This window comes from Copadichromis virginalis, linkage group LG7 (assembly GCF_057382275.1).
Source record: "Copadichromis virginalis isolate Kocher_CV1m ecotype Utaka linkage group LG7, C_Virginalis_male_GT1.1, whole genome shotgun sequence".
NCBI classification, from domain to species: domain Eukaryota; kingdom Metazoa; phylum Chordata; class Actinopteri; order Cichliformes; family Cichlidae; genus Copadichromis; species Copadichromis virginalis.
In genome coordinates, this window is record NC_140624.1 from 43,857,017 (window position 1) to 43,882,649 (window position 25,633).

Genomic DNA, 25,633 nt, shown 5'->3' on the forward strand with positions numbered 1-25,633 from the left:
TAGAACTAGCGGCTACAATGGCAACATCTAATATCGCAGTTAATCACAGCGACAAAGGCGTTGTGTCTCCTTTGGCTTTTTCACAATAAAAGCTGTCTTTGGCAGTTGAACACTTTGAAGCAGCAGCAGTAAAAAGCTAAGAGAAAAGTGAAGGAAATGTGCAGTAATGATGTAAAAAATGGGATAAAATTATGACGCATGCCTTCTTTCCTTTGAGTTCCTTATACCTGCTATACATGGAAAATTCAAAGAAAACAAGGGCTTTGTAAATGTAAGGGCCTTCATCCCTTCATATACTATACCGTTCAGTTTTATAAAGTTAATTCTACAGTCATGCTAATTTTCTGTGTGCAGTGAACTTGCTGTCCTATAGATTTTATTTTACAGCAGTTAAAGTCAGCAACCAGATCTCGGACTTGTCTAAGGAGCTTGGAAAGAAAAGCGTCTGGACTTCTTTGAGTTGCTTGAAGAGAAAGAAGTCCAGACGCTTTTCATTCCAAGCTCCTTAGACTACGATGACCTGGATGACTGAAAACAATCACAGACAGATCTCTGACTATTTGCAGACTTTGTAGACCTAACAGATAAAGTCAAAATTAAAGCCACTATTAAGCCAGATTCAGTCTGCAATCTGTCTGCGATTGATTGGGGTCCAGCTGGCATACTCTGTTTGTGATAATATAGTGATTAGCTGTGATAAATTCAGTCACAACCTCATCAATAATGGGGATGTAGTTGGTGCAGTTGGTAACCATCTGAGTCACGTTCCCTACTGCAAAAACATGCCAACGATTGCATCTGAGAATGGCTGAGTTGTGCTCATTAAGGGTGTTGTATGCTTAACGTCTGGTTGACCAGCTTGTCGCCACAGCTACTGCACAAAATTCAGTGCAATCACTAGACAACCACCAATTTTGTTTTTCCTAGTCACAAGGTTGGCTTCCTATTTTTACTCTAGTGTGACTGAGACATTAACACATGTTATTGCTGTAACACAGTATTCACAGTGTGTTTCTCTTCAAGTTTTATGGACATACAGTGTTTCTCATATTGTACCACATAATCATTTTTAGAAGTGATTATTCTTCTGATATTTTCATGATTATTGTTTTTCTTTATTGAATGTAGTGCTTGTTATCTCTCATATCCCAACTTGATATCTTGATTTGGGTGACAGTTACTTTATTTTCATGCACAAAGTGGAAAATAAAGTTCTCTGATTTCAGAAGGCAGAACTGCTAAATGTTTGGGACTTTTTCCTTTAACAGAGCACAGGAAGGATGGTATTTCCTTCAGTAAATGGTTACCAAATAGTTTTCCATTAAATAATATATTAATCTTTGCAGTTTTTATCACACGTGTAATGTGCTCTCATCTGAGATTTCAAAATTACTAGTAACCTCTCATTTTCCTCTCTCCTAGAGCTGCAGCTTTGGAGCAGTTTAAATCTCTGGGTGCAGAACCACTGGAGGTGGACATTAAGGAGTCAGGAGAAGGCCAGGGAGGCTACGCCAAGGAAATGTCTAAGGAGTTTATAGAGGCAGAGATGAAGCTGTTTGCTAAGCAGTGTCAGGACGTGGACATTGTCATCAGCACTGCTCTTATCCCTGGTATGCAGAGAAGCGCAGTGTCAGGCAGAATAAGAATGTTGGCTGTGGCCACGAGCCCTGTCCTCAGCATCAAGGTTGCATAAAGAGATTTCTCTCCATTTGAAATAGGATTTGAGATGTGTATTCTCGTCTCAACTCTTAGAAAAGTGCCCATTAGCTCCAATAATCTTTTGGTTTTAACAATTTTTAAATGTAGTGTGGGCACAGTAAGCTTAACTGCAGTGACTATGAGTTACTTGCTGGGTTATACTTTGAGGTTCCATTGAGGCTGATGTGATATGATACTTTGTAAATGTGGGCACATTTTAATCATCTTTCCAGTGATGCATTAATAGCCTAGTCTTTCTGTTTTAACAATGCAGGTAGGCGGGCACCCATCCTAATCACCAAGCCAATGGTAGAAAGTATGAAAGATGGCTCGGTGGTGGTGGACCTGGCTGCTGAGGCAGGTGGAAACATTGAAACCACAGAACCTGGAGAGCTGTCTGTATACAAGGTCAGTGCATACACTCTTCAGACGTTCTCACACTTAAACAAAAGGAAGTTTTTGTTTGGTTTTCTTTAATTGATTGGCTTAGTTTAATTTTTTTAAATATTAATTTTTTTGTTACAGGGCGTGACCCATGTTGGCTACACAGACCTACCCAGCCGTTTACCAACTCAGTCCAGCACTTTGTATTCCAACAACATCACCAAGTTGATCCGGGCGATCAGCCCTGACAAGGAGAACTTTTACCTTAATGTCAAGGATGAGTTCGACTATGGGACCATGGATCACGTTGTCAGAGGATCTGTTGTCATGGAGGTATGAGGTCTTGTGCAGTCCAAAGCCAAACGTGCTGGTATCGCCAATGTGATCTTTGGCTGGGTGGACATTTTCTGCCTTTTCTCTGGCTGTCCTTACCTAATATTTTCTAGCTGTTCTTTACTGGTCCTTTCCATCCATCCATCCATCTGCACATGTTGTAGGATCATGTCTCAGTCACTAGATGTCACTCTTAGCATGCATTCTTCTTGCATCATAGTCTCTATAGAGCTGCAAATGAAGCAGTGTCCTCTCATTACACCAAACCCTAAGGCAAATTAAATCTTTATGCCACATGATATACTCTAATTTCTATGTTATTTAAATATTGCAGTCAGAGGTTCTCATTTTTGCTTTGTCTAATGATTTACAAGCAACGCTACCATCAAGTTTATTTTTCACCTCCTGTTTATGGAATTCTTCTAAGAATTTTAGGTTAAGCAAAGTTAATGCAATAATCAGCTGAAATATTGACTACAATATGGATGTCCGTATGCAAACCACACTACAGCTGCTGCAGATTTCTTCAATCCATGTTTTTTAGCACAGGAAAAGAGAGATAAGAGATTATTTTGCTTATATTAGTCTGTAATCTTATTCACTTCTTCAAAAGAGCAGATTTCAGAGATGAATTAACTCATATAGTAATGGTCTTACAAATGCTGCTGAAACACAGCAATTTTTTATTGTACCTGTCCATTAGCTTGCCTCATTGATCTGAACAGTTAAAAGGGTAAAGATTGACCATTCGTGAGGGGGGTCAGGGTAGAGCTGCTATCCCTCCACATCGAAAGGAGTCAGTTAAGCTGGCCTTGGGCATCTTACTGGGATGCCTCCTGTTATCACCATCAGTGAGGTCTTTGCTTGGACTGCTTTCATGATAAGTGTCATATATTAAATTCATAACTTTGCACCGTGTTTTTTTTTGTTGTTGTTTTTTTTAATCAGACAAAGATCATCACCAGCTGAGCCATAAAAATGGTTTGCTCTTTTTGTTTCTCTATTTGTCACCTCCAGAAAGGAAAGAACCTGTTCCCCGCTCCTCAGCCTCTCAACGTGCCCGTCGCAGCGCCTCCTAAAACGAAGAGCGTCCAGGAACTGGAGGCAGAGAAGGCTGCACAGATTTCCCCTTTCAGGGCCACACTCACCAGCGCTGGGGTTTACACTGGAGGTTGGTTGTTGCAGATAACTGTGGGTGTACCATTAGAGTTAGATTTAGGGTGGAGTAATTCAACTAAAGTGTTCTTTAACACAGTTTACTCTCATATATTTTAACTGTCATCAAAGGGTCTTAGGGGAGGTCGAGGTCTTTCAGCTTTTTGTTAACAGTTGGAATGTGTACAGGAGGCGAGAAGTGACAGAGGCAGGTTACAGATGCACACACCGGCACCCTGTTAGTGTCAGGAAGTGTGCATTGTAAAAACAGCATCACGCTGAGTGTTGGTTTGAAGTAGAGCTGTGGTGAGGTGTTCCTATGGTGCCTCTGTGTCAGTGCAGCACATGTAGTGGATGCGGTTCACACATTGTTTAGGTGCTTGAGTAGTTTCCTACTTAACACCAACACACAACTACTGATGTTAGCTCCTCTTAATCAGTGTGGACTGCCTGTAAATACCCATTTATCTGCAGCCATTTAGATCATCATGGATGTGCATTCAGTGTGTAAAAGAATAGTCGCCAAAGTAATAAAATAAACTTGTCTGCTAAAGTGAAGGGAATTAGGACAACATGGGTGGTCAAGTGCCCACCACATATGCGCCCTTTATTTTTCCAGTTACGTATATTTGAGATTAAAATGAAGACAGAACTGTTTTCTTAGACTTCAGCTCCAACATAAACCAGTCCTGACAGTTTCAGCTCCTTCTATAGAATATTCCAGGAAAAAGAGCCAGCACATTTAAAACACTTTCTCCACCTAATTCTGTGAATAATAAATAGCAGCTTCTCAGTAGGCATACATTTTGCATTTCACTCTTAATGTGTCCTTCAGCTGTGCAGTCAGAGCTACTCTACTTCTTTTATTTCCTTAACTTCTCTTCTCTCTGTGCCAGGCATCGCCACCCTGCTTGGTCTGGGCCTGTCAGCTCCCAACGCTGCCTTCACTCAGATGGTCACCACCTTTGGTCTGGCTGGCATCGTGGGATACCACACAGTGTGGGGAGTCACTCCTGCTTTGCACTCTCCTCTCATGTCTGTCACCAACGCCATCTCAGGTCAGTTATTTGCAATGTGTCTCATTACAGTTTGTGAGTTAAACTTCCCATAACGGAAGTCATTTTTCTGTCTAGTATGAATGAAGTCATCGTTTCTCCCCATCTGTGTAAGCACAAATCACAGATCCACACAGTGCCTGATTTATAGCCGCGTGATACACATTTATCACGTTTACATTTCTAAGAATAATTGTAATTACAGACATGAATATTGATGTTTCCTTATTCAGTCTGAATCACACGAACCGGTAATTTTATGCACTTCTTGACTGGACGCTGGATGTTTTAACTAATAAAAAAAGAACTTTTTTGAAAGTTTGACTTTAAGCTGTTTAACCAAAATTATTAGTCATGTGTACTCACAAGTGTCATTAATCCCCACTGACACCCGTACATCTTTACTGTCCAGCAGAGTAGAATTTACTGAAACACAACATCCTCTACCTCGTGGTATATAGATATAGAATAGCAATACATTAATTAAAAAAAAAAAAAAAAATTATATATATATATATATATATATATATATATATATATATATATATATATATATATATATATATATATATATATATATAAAAGCATTAACCTTAATCTTTGATCGATCACACCCAGCTGGCTGCTGTAACCCTGCTGTTGCCTTTTTGCCCTTCGTTCTAAAACTTTCAGGATCGAGTTCTTATTGCGGCTGCTGCTTAACACAGAAGGGTTAAGAGGTTAGAGAGGTAAATGGTACGTGTGTGTTCTCACAGCTTTGATCACTCCACAGCTACACACTGAGGTAGGAAGGAGGTAGGAAGTAACACGCCGTTGGTGATCTCTGAGGGTCAGGGAAGTCTTTTGCTCGTTTACTCGTGTGCACAGCCGGACATCAGAGCTCGCCTGCAGAGCCAAGCAGTGTAATATCTAAGAGATAGTTTTCACTTTCTTTGAAATTTTATTAGCGACACCTATATATCATTTACCCTTCTGTGAAGTTTGTCCAGTGCTGTCTTAAATGAGATGGCTCGAAAAGGCACATGGGGTTCATGGGGTTCGTCGCTTAATATTGGTAGAACTTGATAGATTTCCCGAAACGTTTTTTTGTTTTTTGTTTTTCTTTCCATCTTGTCTGCTCCCTTCACCTCCTTTCCCCTCTCACCTTCCTCTTTGTCCAGGTATTTTTTTCCTCTCATATTTGGCAGTTTTTTAAAAACCTCTGTCACTGACTGTGGTTATGGAAACAGTGAAACCTGCAGAATTGTTGTTGTTGTGCCAGGCATCATAAAGACACACACACACAATAACTTACAGACATTAGGGAATCATGTTGGAATTTAGGGTTGCAATGAGGGACAGTTTTATTCTTTTCAGGACATTATTGTGTTACAGCCAGTAGTGACTCCGACTGGTGGGTCATCTTAGATTCTTCAGATACTGGTTTCACATCCAGTGGCTCATTGAAATGTATCTTCATATCTGGTGACTTATAATAAGGCTTTAATCTACTTGAGAGCCCTGATTTACTGCCTGAAACCTAATGTTTGATACATAGACACACACACAGGGCGTTAGGCCACCCAGTGCAGACATCTGTTGATACCTTACAGTTTGCATGTGTCCACTGATGCCTATTGGCTTGCTTTTGGGCTTATCCGTTCATTAAGTTGGACAGGAATGTCTTTGATCTCCACCTACAAGATGTAACTGCATCTGTTTTCTTTTCTTTAAAAAAGAAAAAATCAAATTCTCATTTTCCCCCCTTTTTCCATTGTTAGTGACTAGTTGCAAGGAGTTAACTAGTTATTTGCTGTCCTCCTAGTGACTGATCAGTTTATTCTGTAGGTCCAGTTTAGTTTTATTTATTTAGAAGTATTTCAGAACAATTAGCTCAAGGTGCTTTCTATATTAGAGAGAAAACCCCAGCAGTCACATGCACAAGCCCTTGGAGATGGTGGGAATGAAGAACTCCCTTTTAATAGGAAATCTCCAACCAAAACAGGCCTAATGGCACTTTTATCCTCGCTGTTAACCCCATCTTGTTTGTTTCTCCTGTGAATACTGCAGCAGCGGCTTGTGTGTCATTGGCGAGCATAAAAAGACGTCGGTTTTATCATAACAGTGGCACACAAGGCGACCAACATGGCGGGTATACTGGAGTCTTAAGGAGGGGCACATTCTTGCCATGACTAATTACAGCATGGACTTTTTTTTTTATTGTGCAGCTCAGTTCCTGTTGACAAGTGGCAACATTGCTTTTGTTTGTTTTTTAGGGTTAGGGTTGCACACATTATTCATTGATCAGGAGCAGAAAGAAGTAAAGACCATAGTGCCCTAATGTAACTCTTTGTTGAGTCGTCAAGGCTTCTAACATCAACATATATATGTTGACATTAGCTGTAGGTAAAACAAAAACAACACACACAAAAAACCTCCCCTGAGAAAATGCAAAAAAAATCCCATTCAGATTACGTTTAGGAAGTGGGCCCACCTGGTAATTTTATTTAACCATTTAACCATAACAGATACCCATCTATATGGCAAACAAAAGGACAATAAACATTAAAATGAGTATGTGACCTAAAAAAAAAAGTAGAAAGAGGGAAGGAAACTTGAAGAATAAGCTTGAAATAATCAAGGCCATGCTTAATACGCTGCAACTTAAAAGCTAAAAGTTTGTTTGTTATCAAATTTAAAGCAAAGTTGGAATTCTAAGGACATTTTTTAGATATTAAAAAAAAGAAAATACAGTTAAAAAAGGCTGTTAGTTAAAAGAGGTGAAAGCCAAAGAAAAATGTAACACACCTACTGGACGTATATACTTGCATCTCAAGAAATTTGCATGTGGTATAAAAAAGTTTAAAACTATTTGGTTGTTAAATTTAAATAGTACCAACTTCAATGTATTATGTAACTGTTGCTTGTTAAAACCTCAGTATTCAAATTTGACTTGCTTACATTGTATTAGTATCTGTCGGTCTAGTTCAGCACACGCAACCACATTCATGCAGAAGACCGCTGACTTGACAGATGATTGTTATCAACGACCAGTGTCGAGGCTGGCTGTTTGCAGAATGCTGTAGTAAGCAAATTAATGGAAAACTGACTGGATCAGCGTGGTTGGAAAATGTGGACAGTTACAGGGATCATCACTAGGTTACATACGTAAATACAGAACATGGATTCAGTTTGTGTGAGATGTATACAGAGTGCATACGGTCACTTTGTTCATGAGAGTGTAACATTAATCATTATTAAAAGAAGATTGATTAGTGGCACCCTGACTCATTTTTTGCTGGTTTCTGTGGGGTGATTAAAAACCAACTTTAAAGTATTAATGCTCCAGGTTATCCTGCAACAGTGGTTTCTATTTGCGACAGCTAATTTAAAATGAGGTTGTATTTACATAAATACAAGTGGCGAAAGAGTGTTTGGCAGCTTTAAAAGTTGAAGCCGACATACAGGCGTGTTTATAAAGCTGCATTTTGTCTGAGAAAAAAGGAGGTCAGACTTCCTTTTTTCCTCATTTGAAAGTCCAATCTAACACTGTTGACTTCAAACACACAAACACACACACTACCTGTTAGTCAACCAAAATAGCACACAGTCACAAGCCCATGTGAATGCAGGCTCCAATGGTAGTTGTGCATTGCATCCTACTGCCTGTAAATCATTACAGGACTGATGTTATCGAGGTTTCCTGAGTCTCTTTTGGTAAAAACGCACACACTCTTTTCCTTTCCATCCATTTTTTTATCTCCGTATCTTTTTCCTATCTGGAAAACAAACAGTATTCCGAGGAAACTGTCTGATTAAACCAAATCTAATAAGTGTCAAGATTAACTTTTTATTTTTTCGACAACTGAATTCATGTTTTGAAGTTCTGTGCTGTTTTTGTGACATCTTCACCAAATTTTTGAACACCCCCCCCCCCCCCACTGTATTATGTGTATTATGAAAGCGTAGGTTCATGAATACTGAAATGTCTGTGGTCTACAGGTCTGACGGCTGTGGGTGGTCTGTCCCTGATGGGAGGGGGCTACGTCCCAACTTCGACTGCTGAGACACTGGCTGTGCTCGCTGCCTTCATCTCTTCGGTCAACATTGCTGGTGAGTCACCCTAACACAGACACCTCACGGTAACCCCTGCCAGTTACAGCAACCCAGAGCCAATAATATATCATCTTGGGCTGAAGATTGAGGTGTTTAATATTGATTGTGCAATAACATCATTTCAAACCCAAGTTTTGCAGCTGCCCTCTCTGCCCACCTGCTCAGCCCAGAGTCGGTGGCTCTCGCTCGGACCACACACATCCATTCCTGCTATTAGCCTCAATAATTTCCATTATAATGACAAACTGTTCCTGGAGTCATTATAATACTCATCGCTCTGTAATAGTCCTGGGAAAAACAGAGTGTTCCTCCAGGGCTGAGCCATGATTTAGTTTTAATTTCTCCTATTAGCTCACTGCTAGACACCAGGACAGACTTTGATGCAAGCAAATAAACAGTTGACTTGCATAACAGATACATTTGGTTTGTTTGTTAAAATATACTGATGCGTCAGTTGAGTGTTAGAGATGCAGAGGGCATTAAGTGGAATCTTACCACAGATCAATCATTGCTTTCAAATGCATCACTGTACAAACAACTTTTTAGCGCTTTCACTTAACTTTGCTCTTTCTTCTGAAATACCACAGCCTTCATTGACATACCTACCAGTTATTTTTTTAATGTTCCCTTTGAGTTGGGTTCCTCAGACATATTTCATAGCAGTATACCACATTACCATAACCCCATGGGAACAAACTTAACACGCCATGGAAACGGACAAACACAATAAAGACAGAGCACAATTAGGTCTATGTAAAATGTGAACATGCTGCCTTATCAATTCCATCTGTTAGCAAAAATCTGAAAAATGCCTGAAAGCTCCAGTGTGGTGGTTGCACTGCAAGAAGGGTAAAAAACCAAGAGCTACGTTTTTCTAAGCTACCGAACTGAAAAAATAAAACCAAAAACATGCAAAACTGGGATTCTGATATCTGCATGTTCAACAGGCACTTTCTTGCTGATAAGTCAAATATTCAAATGCCTCTTTAAAGCTAATATCAACTAATTGGCCAGTTTATTACGTATACCTGTTTTACTGCTCACTAAAAGCAAATTACAGTAATAGAAGCAAGTAGCAAGTAAGTATTAGTAGTAAATAACTACTTGTTACAACCAAAGTACGCAGAAAAGTATCAAGAATGAACAGCACGTCATATCTTGAAACATATGGGCTTTAGCTGCAGAAGATCATACCAGGTGTCACTCCTGTCAGCTAAGAAACAGGAAGCTGAGGCCACACTTAACACAGGCTAATCAAAATTGAACAACTGACAATTGGAAAAACGTTGCCTGGTCTAGTGAGTATAAAAAAGCTCAAACTGGTGTCTTGAACAAGAAAATTGGTTCACTGTACTCCATAGTGAGCAACTGTGTGATGATGTCATGTCAACATGGACTAGAATCTCTGAGGAATCTTTCCAGCACCTTGTTGAATCTGTGGACCAAGGAATTAAGGACCAACCAAGTATTAGCAAGATGTACCTAACAAAGTGGCCATTAAATGTAGTCATGTAAGCGAAGCAAAAGCATTTTGACATTTTAAAGATTGTATAATTGATGTTTTAACATTTTGAGTATTTAATTTGTTTGCTATCACGTGATAGCACGATGAGCTTTTTTAACAGCTAGTTGCCTTTTTCTTAACTTTATTAACGGGTCAAAGTTTTTACTGGTCTTGTGAAATACCTCATCTTTTACTGAAAATAACAGGCTAAAAATGTTGTATGTACATTCTTTGGTTACCGGCAGCATTCCCAGCACAGTATTTAGCAGATGTTATCATGGTGAGGTGCTAAATGAAGTAAGATAAGCAGTGTTTATCAGAATTTCACAACTCTGTTATTGCTTAATCTGACACAGTAAATCAATATTATGCTGTCTGAATGAGTTCAAGCACAACTCTTCCAGCATGAGTGTAAACTCTTAATCTTGTTTATAGGCTGTTTTTCTTGCAAGCTTTCCAAATATAGTGCCACTAGCCCCATTTTTGGTTAAGAATTACCCCCAAAAAGAGACCAATACTGGCTCAGCCCATACACAGACGTTCCTCCATATTAATATACAGTTAGATCCATATATATTTGGGCACTGAAACAAGTTGTTTTTTGTTTTTGTTTTTTTTAAAAACCTGTTTACTGAAACATATTCCAATTATAGTTATATAATGGACATGGATATGATGTGTACACTCAGTTTTCATTTGAGGGTGTCTACGTTCAAGAGGTGTAGGACAAAAAATGAACGACACGTATCGATATCTAAGTCTACAATAAAGAGAAGACTGCATGAAAGTAAATACAGAGGGTTCACTGCAAGGTGCAAGCCACTCACAAGTCTCAAGAATAGAGAAGTTTGACTGGATGATGCAAAAAATCAAAACAAAAAAATCCCCAGCAGTTCTGGAAAAACATTCTTTGGAAGGATGAAACAAAGATCAACCTCTACCAGAACAATGGCAAGAAGAAAGTATGGAGAAGGCGTGGAACAGCTCATGATCCAAAGCAACCACATCGTCTGTAAAACACAGCAGAGGCAGTGTGATGGCTTGGGCGTGCATGGCTGCCAGTGGCACTGGGACACTAGTGTTTAGTGATGATGTGACACAGGACAGACGCAGCCGAATGAATTCTGAGGCGTTCAGAGACATACTGTCTGCTCAAATCCCGCTAAATGCACTAAAATTGATTGAACAGCGTTCCATAATACAGATGGACAGTGACCAAAACATACAGCCAAAGCAATCCAAGAGTTTATTTGAGCAAGAAGTGGAATATTTTTGATTGACCAAGTCAGTCACGTGATCTTAACCCAGTTGAGCGTGCATTTCACTTGTTGAAGACTAAACGTCCATGAGTTCAAGACTTCAGACTGTTATTGCCAGCAAAAGGTTTTCAACCAAGTATTAGAAACGAACGTTTTATTTTCAGTTATTTAATTTGTCCAGTTGCATTTGAGCGCCTAAAATGAAGGGATTAGGCTTAAAAAATACTTCAGTTCCTCACATTTTATGCAATCTTTTTGTTCAACCCACTGAATTCAAGCTTAAAGTCTACACTCAAACTGCATCTGAGTTGTTTAATTTAAAATTCATTGTGGTAACGTACAGAACCCAAAATTAGAAAAAAGAAAGTTGTCTCTGTCCAAATATGTAACTGTATTGACCCAGTCTGGTCTGGAATAATAGTCGATTATTAGTACATGTTTTAAATGGGACATTATGTGACTAAAATTACATGTACGGGACAGAAAGAGATGCTAACCTCCGATTCACCCCTCTGTGTATTAGTGCATGTGCATGCACGTGGCTACAGCCATGCCAGAGGGGAAAAGGGAGGCATACATGCAGTAATGTGATCTTGTCCTGTAAAGCAGTAAGACACTGTCTGCTCCCGGTTTGACACTTTTGAGGTTTTCTACTTGAAATATTTACCCTGACATAAAGTAGACTCATTAAATTCCTAACATTGGTTATTGGGCTTGGCAACAAATTTTAGCTATGGCCTATAAAACACCTGTTAGTCTAAAAATGTAGAAACTGTTTTTCAGGTGCGTCAACTATTTTTACTCTTTTTCTTCTTCTTCTTCTTGTTTTTAGTTAAAGTTTTTTGTGTTTTTCTGTATAAATGATTATTTTGTTAATTTTAATTGACTTAGCAGTTGTCAATATAAGTGTCTTCATTTCCTCATCAGGTGGTTTTCTGGTGACTAAGAAGATGTTGGACATGTTCAAACGTCCCACTGATCCCCCAGAGTACAACTACCTCTATTTGCTACCTGGTGGTGTCTTCGTCGGAGGCTACGCTGCTGCCCTGCAGTCTGGATATAACATTGAACAGGTGAAAGAGGACATTTAAGTTGTGTCCGTTAGTTAAAGTGTTTTCATGTTTTCTCACTGAAGCTATTTTCTTTATCCATGTGCATTGATGCAAAACAGCTCATGACTATATAAAAGTCCTTGAGACCTCCAAAATGTATTCTTTGATTCCACAGATGTTGTGCAGGAACTCTAAGTAAAATCACTTGGACTTTTCTTTTTTTTTTTCTTATTCATCCTGTGGTTCCTTAATCCTTGTCCACCCTTCTTTTCCATTCTCGCTCTTTCCCTGACCAGATGATGTACTTAGGCTCAGGCTTGTGCTGCGTTGGTGCCCTGGCTGGCCTTTCTAACCAGACCACAGCCCGTCTGGGTAACACTTTAGGTATGATGGGAGTCGCAGGCGGGATTGCAGCCACTCTGGGTGCCCTCAAACCAAGTCCTGAGCTCCTGGCACAAATGAGTGCAGCCATGGCTGTGGGTGGCACTGCTGGTGAGTCTGTTTGCATTTAGAGTTGCAAATAAAAACTTTAAAATTACCAGGATCTCAGTACTGATTACTGATGACATGCAGTCTGATATTCATCTAAGTCACAAATGGAGATAAAAACAGTCTGAGTAAAGCAATGACACAGAGACATTTGTCTTTATTTAACATGGTGAGTAATAAATTACACTGCAAGCTTAAAACCTACTAATGTCTGGTGTTCAGATTTAAGACATGAGATTTGATGCGTGGGCTGCAGGAGGTGCCATTCCTGTAAATAAAGGCATGCAAAGTCTGCTCCTCTTAAGGAAAACCTGCTTGGCATTTAACATGCTTTGATTGCGACAGCTTTCACAAGATCTTAGAAGCATTACTGAGGTAAAAAGAAGTGGGAAAGGCTAGAAAACTACAGGGACCTGAATGTTCATCATTCTACAATGAGCCAAATTGTTTTAGACGTACTGCAAAGATCATCCCAAGGTTTCAGTGCAAAAAGAGGTAAGCACAAGGGTAGCAGCAAAACACCTGCAGACATCTTCACACACACACACACACACACACACACACACACACACACCTTGCAACAATATAATGGATATATATCTAAATGAAATAATGAAGCTAAATTGTATGAAGTAACTTTGTCAAGGCAGCAGTCCATAACCTTGAGATTGGGAGAGGTTGGGTGTTGCAGCAGTATTGATGCAAAGCAACAAGCACACAAGTTAATTAGCACCAGAAGAGCTGGAAGACAATGAAACAAGATTCAGGTTTTGATTAGGTTTGACTCTAATCCAGCTAAGATCCTGAGGTATGACCTTTAGAGGGATTTTTTTGATCTTGACATCCCGGGAGTTTTGTATGAAGGAAGGCTCCACTGTTCCTCGTCAGCATTCTGCATGTTGCAAAAGCACTTACTGGACATACTCGATTGTTAAAGGATGTTCCACAAGTTACTGAATTCAAGAGTTAATGTTTAACTCTTTTCAGCTTCCACCATAACTACTTAATGTGTTCAATTAAGCAATGAAAAGCACAACTATTTGTGTGTTAATTAGCTTAGTCAGGTTGTATTCAAGTTGATTGAAATCATCGTAACTCCAAATGATTCACAAACTCCCTTCTTGCAGCTGTGCATAGATTTTAAAAGATCGACTTGTCCTTCTCCCCTACACAGAAGTAGGAATGTCTCTTGACTCCAATATATTGAATGCGGCTTTTGCATTGTTTGCATGTATTCTGGCCTTGGCTACATTAGGTTAGCAGGTGTGTTAAGAGCAGTGATATTTACATCATGACTAAATCTCTGCCAGACAAAGCAGATCTGTCAGAATGGTCAGCATCACACATTACTCACTTTCTCTCTCTTTGAGGATTGTTTGATCATTTAAATGCTAATTGTTCCAGCCACAAAGCCGAAACCCAGACTAAACTATCCACACAGACAATAATGCTGTTTTTCTTTTTAACCCCAGATACGGGAATGTATTTCTCACACGCACATGTACAGAAAGTGTAGACCAACTCACACACACGGAATTTCCCCAAGCAAGCCTCATCAGCAACACCTGGCTCTTTAGATGGGCCCACTTCCCAGCAGTCCTGAGTGCATGTGCATGTGCTTGTGATTTGCATGTTATTTGTGTGTGGGTCTTTCAGGGCCACTAAACTTTATATACTTCTTATCTCTCCTTCTCTCTAGGCCTGGCCATTGCTAAGAAGATCCAGATCAGTGACTTGCCCCAGCTGGTGGCTGCTTTCCACAGTTTGGTTGGCTTGGCTGCTGTGCTCACCTGTGTGGCTGAATACATGATTGAGTACCCACACTTCGCCACAGACCCTGCAGCCAACCTCACCAAGATAGTTGCGTATCTTGGAGCCTACATCGGTGGAGTCACTTTTAGCGGCTCTTTGGTAGCATATGGCAAACTGCAAGGTGAGAGCTGCAGTTGCATATACTAAATATTGAATGGAAAAGAAACATTTACACTTGCTGATGTACAGGCACACTTTGGAATAATGCTGACATGTTATTATAAAGCATATTTATTACACTTTTGATCATCCTGGTTGCCAGAGAGGAGGCAGATACAGTCCATCATGAGATGCTACTTTTAGGTGCACGATACATATTAGGAAAACCATGGATCTGGGTCAGCTGTGATCTGTAAAGCTACAGTTAATGTTAATTTTGCAAAGCTCTTTTTAGAAAAATATTTTTTAAGCTCAGATGTGCTCTTTCTTTACTTTCTTTCCAAGAGCCAGATTAGAAGATCACTGCCAATCTCGAGTCTCTGCATTAATTCTTCAACTGGAGCTGGGAGTCATTGAGCTTTGCTTAGCATAAACACTATATAAGCAAAAGTAAACTCCTTGTTTAAGTTAATAAGAAGTCTTAATTATGGGTGGCAACCTCAATGCCTGAAAAATGAAGCTGGTATGGAAGTGCCAAAAAGTACAGTTCTCTTACTGGCCACTTGAGGCTGCTCCTAAACCACCTCAGTCTCCAGAGACTTCCATGTTAAAATGCCCAGCTTACAACAGTTTGGTCCATTATGGATAGTTTCCCGCTTCATAACAACTTTGTACTGAGTGAATCCGTTTAGATACTGTTAAGGCCAAAAGTTAGGGATGTGGTTTCTTTGGCAGATGTGCCAACACAGAGTGTAGATGCAGATAGCTTGAAGCTAGGTTTCACACCTGCTACTCAGATTTACTGAACTAGACTTCTCGGCCATGCTTTTGCTGTTTGGTAGGAACAAGTGATGTGGATTACAGTGTGGTACAGACCATCTAGGAAGTTTGTGTTTTAGCTTCAGTGAGTGAATTCTTGTATTTTGTTATTGCTGTGTTGTTTCAGATAAGCAGACATGTGTGCATTGCAACTTACTAACCATACTTGCTAGATAAGAGAACTTGGAACTGTTTTCTTCAGGTACCTTCTGACTATAAAAGTCCAAAGCGTTACTGTTGAGACCAGGTGCCATCACGGCAGCTCCATCCATCTTTAGTTTCTAGTTCCTGTCTGAATACTGCAATTCGTTTAACTCACTTCTTGTTTTTGTTATAATTGAGATGATTGAGCCACGATCGAGTTGGCAGTTCGTCTTGTAATCGGAAGGTTGCCGGTTTGAGCCCCGGCTCAGACAGTCTCGGTCGTTGTGTCCTTGGGCAAGACACTTCACCTACCTCCCTCGCTTCTGTCAGTCTGCCCCAGGGCAGCTGTGGCTACAACTGTAGCTGCCTCCACCAGTGTGTGAATGTGAGAGTGAATGAATAGTGGAATTGTAAAGCGCTTTGAGGGCCCCGAAAAGTGCTATATAAATGCAATCCATTATTATTATTATTATTATTATTATTATATTTCATATGTATGGTAAAGTTTTATTTGCGATTGTTTTTCCTAAACATGACCAGTTAACTGACCTGCAATTATTTTTTGACATTTGGAGGTGAAAAATGATCATGTTATCTTTATTGATTAACAAACTTAACTCTAACCTGCATCGACTATATGCACAGACACACATATGCACACTTTGCTGCCAGCTTGATCATACTGTGTTTATCCACATAAGGAAGTCTGCTGCTTCGTGTCACCGCTGCTAGCTGTGAAGCGTTAAAAAAGAAGCCCAGTTCATCAGGTTCATGTGCTGGCTCCAGTCCTTGTAATCACACTGTAATTTCCATGTTGACTGAAAGTGTTTCATAAGGACAAATTATGCATCTACATGGCATTCAGTTAATGACAAGTCTCAAGTGGTGGTTGCGAAGGAAGAAATCTAAAATGATAAATGTCACACATACAAAAAAAAGCTACTGCTAGGAGTTTGAGTGTACACCTAACAGATTTTTTTTTTTTTGTTCTCACCACTTTTCTCCACATGCAGGTATGTTGAACAGCGCTCCTCTGATGCTCCCCGGTCGTCACGCCCTGAATGCCACTCTTATGGCAGCAAGTGTCGGTGGGATGATTCCCTACATGCTGGATCCAAGTTACACCACAGGCATCACCTGTCTCGGATCAGTGTCTGCTCTCTCTGCTGTCATGGTATGCTGTGTTTATGTATGAAGTCTGTTTTTTCGCTCTTAAAAATCACAGATTGAGAAGTTATTTCATACCGACAGACTGGACATGATGGTAAAAATTTTCACGAGTGGTGAAAGGGCATAAAGAAGTCAAGAGAAATGATGCCAGAGAGGTGTAGAAAAGAGACAAAACGAAGGGATTTGCTCATAAATGTCAGGAGGCTTTTTGCACAGGAAACCGTAGCTGCCCAGAAATTCAGAATGGAGCAGAGAGTTGGCAGTGGCCAAACTGCTGGGTTAATATTCTCCACTGTCGTTAAGCTTAACGTTTGAAATTCTGTAGAAATCAGAGACAGACATCTTCAATGCAGGCATTTCTCCATAGCAGTGTCAAATGTTAAGCATGTGACAGTGAACAATAACAATAAACAACAACCCCACCTACTTTTAAATCTATTTTTTACTGACAGTCTTTAGATTTACAATTAGCAATAGTTATATTCTATGAAGTTAGACTTAGGATCTATAGAGAAGCGTTTTACAGTGTAAATAATAAAGGAAAGTGATAATTGTTCTCTTTAGAGAGTCTTTAGGCCTTCAAAGTTTCATTTACTGATGCTGAGTACTTTATACATTAAGTGAAGCCAGGCAGTACATGTTAAAAACGGAAGAAATTTTATGCACAGCCGCGTGTTGGAGTTTCAGTTTTTACACGTGCCAATCCCCCTAAAAACATTAGCATGTCCCTGGAGAAGGTTGATGGATATCATTTCAGTCTGTTTTATATTTCTGTCCTCTAATCAGTCGTTCAAATACAGTATAATGCATCATCTACTGTACATGTGTGCGTTTCTTAACACTTCTGGATCCTGCTGAGGCTTTCGTAACTACAGTTGGCTCTTATTAAACGAAAGCTGTTCAGATGATGGCGGGAATGGAGGACAAGAAAAATTTGATTGTGAAAAATATGTCTAAAACTAGGATGATGTTTTTATCCTTTGAAAATAAAATGTTGTTTATTTAATTATTACAAAACACTAAGTGGACAGGAGTTTCATTCTAGTATATTTAAAAGTTTGTAAGGTTTTGTTTGAATGTGAGTGTCTCAACACTAGAGTGCGACTATTGCATATATTACATTACTTAACCTTAATCCTAACATTGTAACATTCAGACATTAGCCTAACAAATTATTAGTTGTATTTTGACAGTCGGATTTTATGGATTAGCACCTACCAAGGGAAGTAAAAGAAAGAAACATTAGTCTTGCTCTGTGTGCACACTGCTGAGGAAGGACAGAGATGTTTTCATTGTGCACCAATCTCTGTATAAACTGTAAAAGTCACACTGGATCCTGCTCTGCTCTGTTTCAATAAAGCACCAAGGTCATGTGCAGTATCACGGAGCAGGAATGTGCAGGGCTCGGCTCTATACACTCAGAGTGAGGACTAAGTGTAGAGTTGACACGACAGAGCCCAAGTTTTGGCACTCACACACGCTACAGGATTGTTTGGTCTGTTGTTCGGTGGCGGCTTATGATGTCATAATATGTCATGCATAATGAAAGTTTTGTGGTTAGAAATTAGATATCATTGCCCTGGAATTAAAATGACACAATGCTTTTTTTCAAGGTGTTACAGGTGTATACACACCACAAATGGGTCATTGTAGCCTGTTGGTATGTGGTTGCTGAGCAACGCAACTACTTTGTCACCTCGGTGGGTGGGTCCATATCTGTTCTGGGTTTTTTTTGGTTTTTTATACCAGATGCTCTTCTTAATGCAGTCCCAAAGGGATTTGTGTCTCCTCCCAGAGTCAAACCCGAGATGTTTTGTTTGTTAGGTAAATGTGTAAACCACTACATTATGGAGCTGCTGCACTGGCTTCATAATATCTGATATAGACAAGAAACGTCAGGGGCCTTTGTGCCAGTTTTAGCTACTCAACTCCTGATTGTGTTGGAGGAATTTGCAGTGATGATTTAAGAACTCCGCTGCTGCGCTGCTGTATGTTCGCAGCACAAAGTTCTAATATTGGCACATACTGGACAACATATATGCAAAAATCGCGGCCAATATCATTCGACAACGTCAGCAAACGTGTCTGTCAGTTGAGCTCATAGCTGCTCTCAATTTTGCTGCTCTAACGAATACTTAAGATGATCACAGGAGTGGGTTTAACCACACATTTCCTACTCCTTTCTTCCAGGGTGTAACACTGACAGCAGCTATTGGAGGTGCTGACATGCCGGTGGTAATCACCGTACTCAACAGTTACTCAGGCTGGGCCCTGTGTGCCGAGGGCTTCCTTCTCAACAACAACCTGCTGACCATCGTCGGAGCTCTCATCGGGTCATCTGGAGCCATTTTGTCATATATTATGTGTGTGGTGAGTGGAGCACAGACTCAGCATCTCATGTAGCAGATAGTTTAATGTGGTTTTTCCTTATCTGTCCACCAGGAGGGACTCTTAACTTTTCCATTATAGCAAGACTGTGGAGTGGCTTTTCTAAATATTCCGGTCACAAATGTGTGAAATTCATTGCCATGTTTTGTTTTAGACAACAGCGTTTAGTGTAAAGTAAATATGAAAGAAAGTATCTTAATTTCCCCCCCTCCTCTAGGCCATGAATCGCTCACTGGCTAATGTGATCTTGGGAGGCTACGGCACATCTTCCACCGGCACAGGAAAGCCCATGGAGATCACAGGGACACACACAGAAGTCAATGTGGATCAGACTGTCGAGATGATTAAAGAGGCCCAAAACATAATCATCACTCCAGGTAAGACATACACACACAACCCTATACTCACACTGAGGATTTTATGTGAGTGGAAAAATACAGTACTTTGACTTTGCCAGTCTCTTTTTTGCCATCATTAGCACAGTGTGTTCTGTTTATTTAACCTTTTGTTAACCCGTGTTACATCATTTTGCTGGGTTAATTGACAAGTCCTGGTGGAGCGCACGCGCACGAACACACACAAAAGCACATGCACACACACGTAAACCCGCTGTTAGGTTTCTGTGTGGTCGTCAGTGCTCGTAAATAGACATTCTGCAGTGCAGCTTATGTATGCAAGGTCAAAGGGGGAAATTAGATGGAATGAGGCTATGTTGGTTTTTTTGTTGACAATTCAAATACCACACTCCAAATTGGCTTCTAGTTCCTTTTTCAGGGTTAAAGAGTGGGTTCCAGTCTTTGTTCCAGCTATATGATTTTCTTTGTTTCACGTGTTTTCAATATTTGTCTAGATATGTGCCTGAACCTCCCACCTGGACTATAACGATTGTCCTTGGAGCTGCTGCTCTAAACTCATTATTGTGTGGCCCACTGACATTTCGGTCCCCTCGTCTAGACTGTTGTTAACCATTCGCAGTTCCAAAGGGTTGTTTCGCTCACGTGGGTACATGTAAACACAGACCAAAGGCATCTAATCTGCAAACTGGTGATTCCAGTCACAGCGCTGAGTGCCTGTATACAAAAATGAAGTCTTCAGAGGAAACCGCTGCAATTTACAAGAATTGCAAATTAAAGTGGTCACGTGGTCAAGTGAAAAAGAGGTGATCCATGGAGAGAGTGGCATCCAGAAGCCCCACCCAACAGGTGGGTGGGGCTTCTGTGCTAATGGCCAGAGATGTGTGCTTGAAATTATCATATGGAGGATATCTCCTCTCTTTGACATCATACAGACTCAAGAGTAGAAAAAACTGGCTGAAACCAGGCATTTTGGGCAGCTTCCAGCTAGTAGGGACACATGCTGGACAATATGAGCTTTTAATAAGTAGCAATCAGGAATAATTAGGAATCAGTCTACTTGAAAAGATTCCAGCGCAAATACGATGATTAAAATCATTATCGTTCGCTTATCTGAAGTTGACTCACCTTGAAAGCAGGCGAGGTGAGTCAAGGGTATTCCAGATGTTCTTCTCCCTCTCACAGTTCTCCATCTCAAACTCTACTCAGGCCATATGATAATATAATCTCACCAGTGAATTCTGGTACTACTTTGGGATCTTCTTCAAGTTTGTCATGCCCAGAAAATCTCCAATTGGAGGCACTGTGACATCCAGATGTCTTGGCTCCTTACTCTCTCTTTAAGGCTGATTCTAACCACCCAGTGGGGGAAATGCATTTCGGCTGCTTGTGTTCTGGTCATTACAAAGATCTCATGATCATGGGTGAGGGTTGGGACGTAGATCGATTGTTAAATGAAAGCTTTGCCTTTTGGCTTGACTCTCTCTTCACTGTGACACTCTGTTACATCTCCGAAATTACTGCTAAAACCGTCGCCGATCTGCCGGTCCAACTCCATGTGCTCCATGTTCCTATCACTTGTGAATAAGATCCCAGTCCTGGGAACTGAAATCCATTAAAACAAATTATAAAACAATCTGTTGAATAATTGGCCGTTTTAAACAACATCAATCAGCTATCCAGACTTTGTTGCAAAGTCTGGATGTCAGCAAGCTTCTAAAATTCCACTTAGTGTTAAACATTCAAACATTCTTAATCTTAGATTTGTTTTCAACTCTGTAGTTTTATAGTTTTAAGGCCTTTTCACTGCACATGTGCCATTTGTCACCTGTGATGACAGGTAAATGTAAAACTTATACAGCCAGACTGTTTCCACTGGAGACAACGCTTCATATGTCGCTGTACAGAACCCAGTACATTAAAATGTGCAGAACAATCGGAAATTTAATTGCTAAAACATGACAATAGCCAGAGTATAGAAGTAATATTTTTTATGGCTATGCCTGCATAACTCACATCAGCCAAATGCATGGTTTGTTGAGCTGTGTGAGGCAGCAGTAGTTTGGTGTTGTTTCTCTTTCAGTCAGTGCCCTTGTTTTCATTTCACCAATTCCCTCTAAATTGAAGCTGTCACAGTCAGTTTGCCTGACATCTGTGGAAATGATTAAGACACTGCCCCGATAAACACGGTGCATTCTTGGCATTCATCCGGCTCGTGTCTTCATGGCCTGGGTCCACTTGTTGTTCTTATACGAGAAGCTCCACTGAGAATTTTGGAAGCGCAGAGGGATACAGTAATTTTGACAGAGGGAGGCAGAGAAGTGAAAAGCGCTACATTTTTCATTTTTGAGCTGGGTGGCAGTGGGTCAACCAATTTTCTGGAGATTTTTTGGGGGGTGGGGTCTCTGTTTGTCTCCAGTAGAACTGTCATTTTGATTGGTGTGCTGTAACATGAAAGTTTTTGACTGGTTGTTGTGACAAGGTTAGTAAACATCACCGGACCGTTTGACATGTGTTTGTGTGTGTGAGCAACAGCGTGAGTTTAAAAAAAGAAAAAGAAAAGAAAAAATCAAGTAGCATACTCCAGAATTATTATCAAACATGAGATAAATCCAAGGCTGGGAGGCAGAAGTACTCTGTGTATTGAGTTTTATGCTACATTGACATTAAATGTCAACATGAATTTATGTAAGAAATCTTAAAATGACAAAAGCAGGATATTACAAGGAAATAAAGTGGGTTAAAAAATACTCTGTTTTTACTCTTTGGTCATTCAGTTCATTTTCAAAATATTTATATTATTGGTGAGTCATTAAAGCAGCGTAATTAGACTGCAGAAATTAGATTTGAAGATTAGAAGATTGTTTCAGTCACAGAGACTGAGTGAGATGAAAGGGATTTTACAAATAAACATTCAGGCGCTGTGTTGGCTGCCTCACTCTAGCTACGCTCCTTTCCTGCATGTGCTTTCTGTAAGCTATATAGCTGTAACCACAAATATGTTTTGGCTAAATGTAAAGGGTTTGTTTGTGCTGGGTATATATAATCATCTAATTTTTGTTGTCTGTTACTGCTTTGAAATCTATTTCAGGTTACGGTCTCTGTGCTGCAAAGGCCCAGTACCCCATTGCGGACTTGGTGAAGATGCTCAAAGAGGCGGGCAAGAGTGTCAGGTAAAGGAATGATAAAGTTGACTTTTTTAAAAGTAGATTTCATTTGTCAAAATAAACTGCTGCCAAACGACAACAAAATATACCATCAATTTTGTTTATGAACAGGATTTTTATGGGTTGTAAATCTTGAGCATCTCTAGGTCATTTTCAACATGGCTGCTACTTTTAGATCTACTTTTCACTTGTGCCTCAGTGAGAGGCACCGAACCTCCTTTAGTGCATCAAAATCAAAATGTCCCATCCTTCTAAGTGATTTCCATTTTTGGAAGTTCCATTGAGGCAAATCAAATGAGCGAAAATTATATTTGTAGCAAAACCCTCCTTTGTTTTGAGTGCACTCTTTGCCACCACATGATGACACACACCACAGTCCAGTTTCTTCAGACACCACCTGGTCTAACTCCTCACCTGATGTGCTGCCTTTGGCATTGGAAACGAAGAACTTTTTAACCGAAAGCTGCTGGAGGCTCAGTCCCAGTGATGATCCTCTACGGGAAATTTGGGTCCGTTTCGAGCTAAAGCCGATGTTCGCTGTGCACAAGTTTAAGGTCTGTGGTGATATCACATAACGGGCAGTGCGTGCGTGTGTGGTGGTGAGTGTAAGTGGTCAGATTTGGACTTCAAATGAGCCATCTAAAAATGGTAGCTGCACTGGAAGCTGTTTGGGTATATCGATACATAATGTAAAAGTTATACTACGAAGGACATGACCAACAAGCGGAGACTGACAAGGGCAACAAGACGTAGTGGGCATGTGTGTGTGGTAAAAAAGGAAATGCGAAAGAGAGGATGCGAAGGACAAGGTACAGTGGAAGCATGTGTAATTGTCCTGCCTCTGTCGTTTGATCGTGGCTCTTGCAGCTGCTATTGCTTAGAGCATTTGTACTTGATTAGAGGAAAGTGGGTGGTCAGAGAAAAACAGAAAAAACCTCCTTCACTCTGATCTCTTTCTTTCATTTTTTTAAACTTTGTTCTGTATTATTAAAACTCTTTTTTTGTCACTTATTTTCTTACTCTTTGTACCTGCTTTTGTCACCTCTTCCGCTTGTCTTTTTCATCCAGCCTCCTCCTTTTTACAGGGTACTAGCAATATAACACTTGGCCACAACTTCTGCTCATCCAGACCAAAACTACTGTGTTCCCCACTGTCGTCCTGTGCATGCAGACCGTATCGAAATACACAAAAGGCATGAACTGACTTGCTAATTCACCCCAGAATCAGCGGGCCATCTGCTGTCTGTATCCGCCGAAGCTCATCAAACAAAAATAAAAGATCAAACCTCCAAATAGTGGCCAAAGTGATTGGAAGGTTTCAGAAAAGGAGAACCAGCCACCAGTATTCAGTGGCTGGTGCAAATTTCCTACCATGATTACATTACATGGCTAATTGAGTTTGAGAGCTGTGTATGCCCAGAAACACACTCAACAAATAACACTGGTGGGGGAGTGCAGTAGGTGTGTTTGTGTGGAACCAGACTGTAATCACACTCATCAACTCCATTTGTCCAATTCTCTTTGATTTAAGGAAGTTGATGGCAGTCAAGAAGAACTACGAACTAAGTTTGTAGTAGGTGGGACTGATTTGAAGTATTCATTTTAATGCATTTTTTTTCACCCTCAGGTTTGGTATTCACCCGGTTGCTGGCCGCATGCCTGGTCAGCTAAATGTGCTGTTGGCTGAAGCTGGTGTCCCGTATGACATTGTCCTGGAAATGGAGGAGATCAATGAGGATTTCCCTGGTGAGAACTAGTTATTTCTGTCATTTAAAATCTGTACATTGTCATTAATTCATCCATAAATGCTGCTGCCTTTTTACAGAGTTTACAATCAGACCCATTTATATTTACGAATGTAGGGTTAAAAGGATAGTTTGACTTCTATTGGAAAACCTTCAAAGGCCTTACATAGGTGAGAACAGAATTATTGGCCCTCTCATGAAAACCAAAAGTATTGCCCACGTGCTGTTACAACAGAGCAAGGAATTTTTAACACAGCTTTCTAAGCATCCCAGTTTTATTTTGGATGCTTACATTAGTTTTAGTTTGCACACAGAAACAAAGTTATTTCATAAAAACTACCAGGGCTAAAAGTACAGTGGGGCAAAAAAGTATTTAGTCAGCCACCGATTGTGCAAGTTCCCCCACTTAAAATGATGACAGAGGTCAGTAATTTGCACCAGAGGTACACTTCAACTGTGAGAGACAGAATGTGAAAAAAAAATCCATGAATCCACATGGTAGGATTTGTAAAGAATTTATTCGTAAATCAGGGTGGAAAATAAGTATTTGGTCACCTCAAACAAGGAAAATCTCTGGCTCTCACAGACCTGTAACGTCTTCTGTAAGAAGCTTTTCTGTCCCCCACTCGTTACCTGTATGAATGGCACCTGTTTGAACTCATCATCTGTATAAAAGACACCTGTCCACAACCTCAAACAGTCAGACTCCAAACTCCGCCATGGCCAAGACCAAAGAGCTTTCGAAGGACACCAGGAAAAGTATTGTAGACCTGCACCAGACTGGGAAGAGTGAATCTACAATAGGCAAGCAGCTTGGTGTGAAAAAAATCAACTGTGGGAGCAATCATCAGAAAATGGAAGACATACAAGACCACTGATAATCTCCCTCGATCTGGGGCTCCACGCAAGATC

General features: G+C 40.2%; 1 protein-coding gene across 1 annotated transcript in view; it reads left to right on the plus strand.

Moving 5' to 3' along the window:
- nnt (nicotinamide nucleotide transhydrogenase) overlaps window positions 1-25,633 on the plus strand; it is a 37,690-nt gene that overhangs the window by 6,795 nt on the left and 5,262 nt on the right. Inside the window, exons 7-20 of the mRNA XM_085463554.1 lie at window positions 1,423-1,610; window positions 1,973-2,106; window positions 2,224-2,415; window positions 3,433-3,586; window positions 4,467-4,628; window positions 8,607-8,717; window positions 12,411-12,556; window positions 12,832-13,027; window positions 14,724-14,957; window positions 16,912-17,072; window positions 19,259-19,438; window positions 19,674-19,833; window positions 22,901-22,982; window positions 24,604-24,722. Of these exons, the coding sequence (XP_085319680.1) occupies window positions 1,423-1,610; window positions 1,973-2,106; window positions 2,224-2,415; window positions 3,433-3,586; window positions 4,467-4,628; window positions 8,607-8,717; window positions 12,411-12,556; window positions 12,832-13,027; window positions 14,724-14,957; window positions 16,912-17,072; window positions 19,259-19,438; window positions 19,674-19,833; window positions 22,901-22,982; window positions 24,604-24,722 (2,219 nt within the window). The remainder of the gene's footprint in view (window positions 1-1,422; window positions 1,611-1,972; window positions 2,107-2,223; window positions 2,416-3,432; window positions 3,587-4,466; window positions 4,629-8,606; window positions 8,718-12,410; window positions 12,557-12,831; window positions 13,028-14,723; window positions 14,958-16,911; window positions 17,073-19,258; window positions 19,439-19,673; window positions 19,834-22,900; window positions 22,983-24,603; window positions 24,723-25,633) is intronic.